An 8,524-nucleotide genomic window follows, 5' to 3' on the forward strand; every position below is an offset into this window, starting at 1 on the left:
AAGTCTGCAAAACGTTTTTCGTTTTTAAGCCCTGCTTTGGGTTCTTTGAACATACTCCGGGACGAAAGATTAGAGTTTTATTGAGCTATAAATTATTCATTGAGACTGGAGCAAAGCAGACTTTACAAGCACAGTATTTATGGGTAGAGTCTTACTTGTAAAGTCTTACTTTATGAGTAAAGGAACAAGCTGCAACAGCTGCCAAATAAAGGTATTGGAATATAAATACAATAATTTCTTCTCGGTTCAGTATAAGTATAGAACAGAACAAAGTGAAAGTACTGACAAAAACTTCTGAAATTTTAAGAATAGTAACCTCAGAGCGCAGGACACATTAATAGCACATTTTGCAGCGTCGGTTACGTCTGGTCGACGGGAGGGGGCACCAATGCAAGTCATGCGGTAAACTCTAAAGCACGAGGAAGAAGAGGAGGCCCCTGATTGACTGTTTCCAAGGAGACCGGCGATACTAACTGTCAGCTTGTCAGTGCTGCAGGTAAGCGAGGTAAACTCAGAGAGTACTGTCGTTTTTATTTAACAAGTCAATGGGAAACAGCCTGTTCTGGTGTTGCTGTCTCTTATGTTGGGTTTCACTCGCGGTTTTTCGTTTCTTAAACAGTGTCTTGACCCACTTGTGGTTAGATTCTAGAAAGAGCCGGGGCTAACAATGTTAATGCTAACTAGCTGACCAGGGTAATCTTTCACAAGACTCGCCGAAGCAGGAAGCTAAATACTGCGGTGTCCTTTAAAACTGCACCACTGTTTCTGCTTTCAATTCATGGGGAAACATGAAGTCACATCTAACAATTAGTCTTTGTAAATATTTCATTAGGTACAGATGGGTAGCATCGCCGTTAGTTGCCTTGCTACAACTGTAGGTGAAGGAGATAACAGTTTGTTATGTCACAGATATGAAAAAACCCTATCGATACCTCATGTTATGAGCTGTAGACCCATTTCGACCAGTGCCGAAAAGGGATTAGCTGTTGTAAGTGACTTGTTAACCTATAATAATGGTTAAACATATCTCTAATGAATGATATCAAGTAATTTTGAACCAGAAAAAAATCCTGTCACATGGTAGAAGCTGCAATCAGCTTTTGGCAAAGTCACTTTATATGATTTTTTTTTTATTTATCCAGGTAAAAATTCTAATTGACATAAAAAAAAGTATTTTTCAAGGACAATTTGAACAAGAGGACAGCATAAATTGCTAAAATGCTAACAAAAACAGTTGTATACGGATCTTTTAAGTGGCCAAAAAGGTCTGGATTGAGCACAGTGTAGAACACAGAATAGGTATAATAACTCAAAGTCATAAAGACGCTTGCAAAATTTCTTTATTTGAGATATATTTCCTTTGTAAATCCTGTTCACTACCAATATAAGCAAAGATATTAGACTTGGCAGACAATCACTTTTTGGCATGGCTCTTGCAGACATTATTACTTGCCCAATTTTAGGTATGATGACTCAGTTTGACCAGCCAAAATGGCATCTGTTAGAAAGATATGTTTCTTTGCAAATCAGAAATCCGGTAATAAATACTACTTTGCTTAAAACTGTATTGGGAGTTACTTACATAAATGTTGATGTATGTTTATAAAATTTAATTGACGCCATTATTGATTCTGTGTAGGTCAGAATCCTTATAGACTCCCTTATAACTGCTCCACTAGCATTAGTTGTACATCATCTCTTTGCTATGTGGAAACGTTGCTAAAAGAAATCGATAAGCTTGGAGTCTCCAGTCCACTGTAGATAAACAAATCAAACCCACTATGCTCTTAAGAAAATATGTAAACATTGCATCATAATGCTGGCATCTCTATGCTTTTCATATTTTAATTTGTCTAGTAAACTGCTTTGTTTCTTGTTTTAGGTGCACGCTGTCAGGATGTCATTTTTATTTGACTGGATCTACAGGGGGTTTAGTAGTATTTTACAGTTCTTAGGTGAGTACTGTCTGCTGCTCTGAAATGATGTACCCCATTCTAAGTACTCCCATCCTAAGCACTGAAATGTTAATGATCACAGCATATGCATATATGTCTGTTCCCTAACTTCTCCTACATCAGTTAATCAATCTGGTTGAAGCTTATATAAACTGCCTATAGTAGCAAGATTTTCAACATATAGATAGCTTTGGAAATTATTTTTGTATAACACTCAAATCCTTACAAACATGGGCATGCAATTCTTTAAGTGTTCCAGTCTGGGTTAAAAACTCACCACAGCACTATAATCACAAATTCAGGTCTGAAAATGGATCCTACTGTAAAGCTGGTGGTAAAATCCTGCTTTTTACAGTTGAGGCTGCTGTCAAAAATCAAGCCTCTTCTGTCAACTTTGTGCAGCCTTGAAACAGTAATACATGCTTTTTTTAAACATCACATCTTAATAACTACAATATACTTTTTATTCAAATTAGCCAGGCCTCCAATTGTTCGCCTCCAGCTGGTGCAAAATGTAGCCGCTCGATTTTTAACGAGAGCATGTCCACAAATCCATTTTAAGATCCTTTTATGTGTTTTTAAGTCCCTTAATGGTCGTGCTCTTGTTTGAGCTGTTTCACCCACATGTCCCGTCTCATTCTCTGAGGTCAGCAGACCAGCAAACTGAGAGGTGATAGAGCTGCAGCGCAGCGTGAAGTGGAATAAAATAAGAATTCTTCTGAATCCTTTCAGGTCTTTACAAAAAGAGTGGGAAGCTAGTGTTCCTGGGCCTGGACAATGCCGGTAAAACAACGCTCCTACACATGCTGAAAGATGACAGGCTTGGGCAGCACGTTCCAACACTGCATCCAAGTAAGGGGATACTCAGAGTGCATATTACCCATGTGCTGTTTTTCCAGGTGTTGGTTTGGATTTTTCTTTATATTAGGCCACAGGTTGTGATCACGCTGTCTTCTAAAAATACCATGCTCCTAAAACCATGTGATATTGGCCTTGTTATTGTGCTGCTTATACAATCATTATATGGTAAATAGATAATGGCTGATTTATTTTTAAGATGCAAGTATTTCATTAAAGTGTTGATAGTGTACTGTAGTGTTCCTCAACATATACTTTATTACTGTTATACATTCTCTTATAAAGGTGTCACCTGTCATATAGACTGTCTTAAGTGTTGTGTAATAGTAAAAAATTGTGTCTTTATTAGTTAAGCGATTGACACCTTTAAGCCTTATCTTTGCATAAAGTGACCTCGGCTATTACTTTATAGCTGGCAGTCTTCCCACCCTGCTGTATGTCACCATCATTGGAGCTCATTTTAATTTGTGGCCTCAAAGTTGCGATTAGTCTAACATCATCTTTTAGCAGTGCAGGTCTCTGCATGTCATTGACATTCCTCTGTCTGTGCATCTCAAATTTTCTCATGTGCGAAAACATCTCAGGTGTATTTTCTTTCACACAAAGCTTCTGAAGAGCTAACAATCGGTGGCATGACATTTACTACGTTTGATCTCGGAGGACATGTACAAGGTGAGATCTATTTCCATTTTTGCTGGCAGTGAGACGCTATTGAATTTTTTGTATCTATTTTGTTTGTGTTATTTATTTAAGTTATTTAGCACAGGATAGCAATAACACTACATTTCTTCGGGCTTAGAGCATCTGATTGATTCTCAAACCTTTAGCATATGTGTTCACATCGCCCCATTCATTTGGTTTTATTAAATACAGAAAGGAGAGGAAACGGGTTTACTAGATCACAAAATACACTTGTACTATTGTAAGTTGAAAAGTTGAAGATTAGTGACTGCTGCCTATGTTATCTTCAATGGTAGCACCTTCTGTCATCAGAAACATGTATAACCAAACTGACAGGTTGACAAATCAGTGCACATGGCTGCCACATGATGTCTCTGTAGACCCCCGTCACAATGATCTGTTGTTTTTCTTCAATTTTATATTTTTAGCTCATGCATTCACGCTTGAATGCTGAGTGATCTGATTCATTGTACACATGTCAACAGAAAATTTAAAGGCAGGATGTATTGTAATTAGAATTTGTACCAGTGCTATTAAAAATAAAGATAGAGAATACTAACCCTCTATAGTTTCATTTGAAAATCATTATCCAAATGATCTAAATCCGTTGGTAAGACAAAAACCCATATTTGATTTGTTTCCACATCTGTCCATTGCTGTCTAATTAGAGTTTAATATTAGTTAAGTAACACTGTTTATCATTGCTATTAGTGGCAAGCAGCTTAAACTTGACTTGAGGTGTAATTAGCCATATTAGCTGAAAATAGTTCATCTGTATTTGTGTGTATTTAGATGTGAGGATGTGTGAACTACCGCTTCTCTACAGGAGACAGGACACAATTATATTTTCAAAGGTTTATAGTTAGACTGCTGCATTTCAGAGACTCATGTTGAGTTGTTGCAAAGGCAGCTAATTCACAGCCGTTTTCCCTTCTTTACAGCACGAAGAGTTTGGAAGAACTACCTGCCAGCTGTGAATGGAGTCGTCTTTCTTGTAGACTGTGCAGATCATGACAGACTCACAGAATCCAAGACTGAACTTGATGTAAGGTTAAACATTGCTGTTACAAACTGTTTCCACCACACAGGACTGTTTTTGTGTGTTAGCAATGGATTGCTGGTTAGTTTGTCTCTCTTTTATTTTTTCTAGGCTCTCCTGGCAGATGAGACCATAGTCAATGTGCCAGTGTTGGTGTTAGGTAATAAAATTGACCGCCCCGAAGCTATCAGCGAAGGAGGACTTAGAGGAGCTTTTGCACTTGATGGCCAAGTTACCGGGAAGGTAGGCATGTCTTGATGATGCTTTCTTAATTCACAGAAATATGCAGGAGCACATATGATCGTCATTCTAATTGATCCTTGTTGTAACTGACAGGGAAATGTGTCGCTGAAGGAGCTGAATGCTCGACCCCTGGAGATTTTCATGTGCAGCGTGTTGAAAAAACAAGGCTATGGGGAAGGTTTCAGATGGTTATCACAGTATATCGACTGACAAAGAGATGAGCTTAACCAAAAAGGATGTAGAAGTTTGATCCTTAGTAAGTGTCAGCCCAACCAAATTTCAGGTCTTACTACTAAGAATATTTGAATTCCTAAATCCATGTGAACTGTCCTAAATGTGTTATTAATTTGAGAGACAATTGAGTTGCATGAAATATAAATTAGGTCGCGTTATACCAGATTACAGCCATGCATTATGCAGTAATGTAGATATGCACGGTTCAGTGTTGCATTACTTCTGTGTTTATCTTGGAATTTAGTAGTGAGCGAGTGATGAAACAGAAGGGCTCAAGGGGATCGTGAGGGGCTAGCTAATTGCGTTAAGACGGTCTAGTTTAGATTTTTAGATTCTTGTAGATAAATAAGAAAGAACAGAAGATATTTTTTAGTTCATTTTGTCTGTTAGTGCACAGCCTTAGCATTTAAAACATAAAGCCAAAGATGTATGCTAATGACTAGGGATTAGCAGGCCCAGATGTTGGGCTTCAACAAAAAAACATCTTCAATGCTGAGTGCTGAGCCAAAATAACATAAAAATCTCATTTTTGGTCATCAAGAAAGGTGAAAAAATTGTTAAATGAAAAGATGATGGCGTACACTGAGTGAAATTAGACATCATGTTGATAAGTGTGCTGTGATTAATGTGCTGCTTGCTTTCGGCATCTTAATGAAGCTGGCTTGTTGGTTTTTGTGAAATCAACCTGTACGCGTTGAGGATCTGGGTTGAAGGCAGCTAATTTGACAGGAGGACCGACTTATTTATGGGACGTCCAATATAGAATTGAAAGATAAAAAAGCTGTCCTTTGCTTTATTGTATTACAAAGACTGTAAGAAAAAAACATCTCTCATAGAATATAGGTCAGACTAGGAAAGAATATATGTACTTTTGAGTCTTTTCATCTTAGTCTTAACCAGCACCCACTAAAAGAGTGTCTCATCTCTCTGCTCAGTATTTCCTCATGGTCTTACTTGAATCAAGCATAGAAAAAAGTCCAGGTTAAAGCAGCAATATTTGAATAAGAGACTGAAAAAAGGGGTTTATTTATGTATTGATTCATTATATCTAGAGCCTGAGATATAAATTAAATTCAATAACTATCCAGGTTCAAGTGTTGCAGGTACTTTATGACTGTCTGAAAAGATACAAGAGTGCACATGCAAATGTTTACATGCTTAACTAAACAATTAATCCAATCTTATTCAGCATACTTGAAATTTAAGTTTGCTTTTGATTCATTTTTTTGTTTTGTTTTTTCTTAGCATATTTCTATGCATGAAAATATTTTATTGATTTTTATTTATTTATTTTTTACAACACACTGTATACATTTATATCCTCATTACGAGAAACATGAAGTACAAAAACAGGAAGAGAGGCATGTGATCTTTGCACCATATTTTCAGCAGCCCTTGTTTACAGTTTAGATATGTGGTTTATTAATATGTGAAGGAATATTTACAACCCAGATTAAAAGATATGTATAAAAACAGACTTCATACAGGGAGTCTTGTTTGTTTACTAAAACGTAGCATGCATGTTAACAAACTGCTTTTCCTTTCAACAGCGTTGTGTACCACTTACCGAACACATGTAAATTATGTATAATACTGATGTAAATGCTTGTACAGTTACTGCCCTTGAAAAAAACACTATGAAGGACTTATTTGTAACTGTATAGTACTTGATTTGATATTTTCAGCAGTTATCAGTGAATATAGGTTCATGTTAAATAACATCACCCACACAGAACGATGTGAAAGTTCGATCTACTTAATAAGCAGTTGACATGTAATAAAACCTGCTTTTTATAGACCAAACTGGCCCTGTCTCTTTGATTGATTCTTTTTCCACTGGTTTTCACATGTTAGTATTCCTTTTTCCGGTGGAATTGCTATAAATATGGATTTTTGGAGCCAGGATTTAACTTTGCCCCAAGGATTTTTATGAATATGTTTGCTAGGGTGGTATTTTAAGCCTGTACATTATTCATACAAGTTCTTTATAGTATATTATTATCTTAGCATTGTCATTATAAGATGAGTCACACGTCAGAGGTGGAAAGTAACCAGTCTGAAACAACTTTTCTGTTTTGGTTGGAGGAAACTATTCACTCTGTAGCTGCATTTATCATGCCTGTCCAGTATTATTTAATATAAGGCTATGGAGAATATTCACACAATTACGCTTTTGATATTTAACATATTTTTTACCACATTGAATCTCAGTGTATTCATTTTTCTTTTAATTTAATGCCACTGGGAAACCTGATCTTTCCAGATGGAATACAATTACAAAACAGAATTATTAATATAGTTATTACAAGAAGTAATAAACCTCCTTTCCAAACTGTAATGATTAAAAATACATTATTTTACTAATAAAATAAGAATGGGGATAGAATTGCAAGACTCGGGACTGGTGCTACAGATGGTTCCTAAATATTCATTTTGTGTGTGTGTCTAAGTTATCAGCCAAAATGAAGCCCCAAGCTGGTAATCTTGGAGTAATTTTTGATTCAGACCTGTCATTAAATACCCCAAGCAACTCAAGCAGATGCAGTCATGTTTTTTTTTTTTTCTCAGCCGAAGCACATCACGGAAATTTTCCTTTCACTCATCGACGTGTAGAAAGGCTTTAATGCTTTTATCTCCAGGCTTAATTATGGTGATGCACCCCGTAATATCAGCAGACTGCAGCCATTTCAGAGCGCTGCCAGACTTCTAATACTCTCCAAGAGAAGTGACCACATTAACTCAATTCTTTTGGCCATTCACTGGTTGTCTCTTTTCTGAGAAATTACTTTGAATTTTTTAGTCCTGGCTTTGAAATCGCTGCACGTTTGACGCTTGCATTTAGATTTGTCAGACCCTCTTCACGACGAAGTGGTTTGATCCAAGGATTTTAACTGAGCAGGATTGCTAAGTAACGAAGTTCAGATCCATTCATTCCCAATTGCATAATCCGTTTGACCTCAAACAGTGCTGTCTTAAACATTTATCATTCATTTAGCAGCCAGCTGCTGTAATTTGTTCTTCTAGCATGAGGTGGCACCCAAATATCTCTGTAAATATTCCCAGGCTGCATGATGACATTGGTTTTTGTCAGTGCCTTGTTAAACATGATTAAATGTACTGACAGCTTTAGCATGCCTTAGCTGTGACAACCTTCTGTGTTTCATGCACTATTTTGGGGACCCAAAGTTGATAAGAACATAGTTCTATTCATGTTTACACAACCAGCTCATGATTTAGTATAAGCAGAAATGGCTATGTGTGGCAGGCTAAGTTTCAGGTTATTTTCTCCCAGTATAATGAGGACAGTTAATTTAGCTTTATCTTATACAGTAATTTCCCCACAGGCACCTGAGCACAGTTTTCTTTGCATGTCTTGCAGGATCATCTAAAAATACTCACAATCAAAAATAGTGAAAGACAGCGTGTGACTCGGTGCCACCGTCACTACGATTCCTAACACATCCGTCTCTAAGTGATCATTTTAATCTGTGATATGCTGTGTACGAATAAAAGT

The 8,524-nt window shown here is 36.8% G+C and overlaps 1 protein-coding gene across 4 annotated transcripts; it reads left to right on the top strand.

Annotated features, from left to right (window-relative positions):
- Positions 1-422: 422 nt before the first annotated feature.
- Positions 423-8,522, top strand: sar1aa (secretion associated, Ras related GTPase 1Aa). 4 transcript variants are annotated; one of them, XM_087844714.1, is made up of 7 exons: positions 423-496; positions 1,883-1,955; positions 2,688-2,807; positions 3,420-3,485; positions 4,436-4,539; positions 4,645-4,776; positions 8,390-8,522. In XM_087844714.1, exons 2-7 carry the CDS (start codon positions 1,898-1,900, stop codon positions 8,465-8,467), a joined length of 558 nt encoding a protein of 185 aa, XP_087700840.1. In that variant the 5' UTR covers positions 423-496; positions 1,883-1,897; the 3' UTR covers positions 8,468-8,522. The 4 variants fall into 4 exon arrangements, with proteins under 4 accessions (XP_087700840.1, XP_006791161.1, XP_035763717.1 ...); XM_006791098.2 differs by lacking the exon at positions 8,390-8,522 and adding an exon at positions 4,870-6,813; XM_035907824.2 differs by lacking the exon at positions 8,390-8,522 and adding an exon at positions 4,870-6,813 and having other exon boundaries at positions 469-505.
- The last annotated feature ends 2 nt before the right edge of the window (positions 8,523-8,524 follow it).

Source organism: Neolamprologus brichardi, chromosome 8 (assembly GCF_056152115.1).
Source record: "Neolamprologus brichardi isolate AB-2024 chromosome 8, ASM5615211v1, whole genome shotgun sequence".
NCBI lineage: Eukaryota > Metazoa > Chordata > Actinopteri > Cichliformes > Cichlidae > Neolamprologus > Neolamprologus brichardi.

Coding starts and splice junctions, on each gene's coding strand:
- sar1aa (XM_006791098.2), top strand. CDS start 1,898: ATGTCATTTTTATTTGACTGGATCTACAGGGGGTTTAGTAGTATTTTA. Junction 2,808..3,419: donor CGTTCCAACACTGCATCCAA/GTAAGGGGATAC, acceptor TTTCACACAAAG/CTTCTGAAGAGCTAACAATC. Junction 4,777..4,869: donor ATGGCCAAGTTACCGGGAAG/GTAGGCATGTCT, acceptor TGTAACTGACAG/GGAAATGTGTCGCTGAAGGA.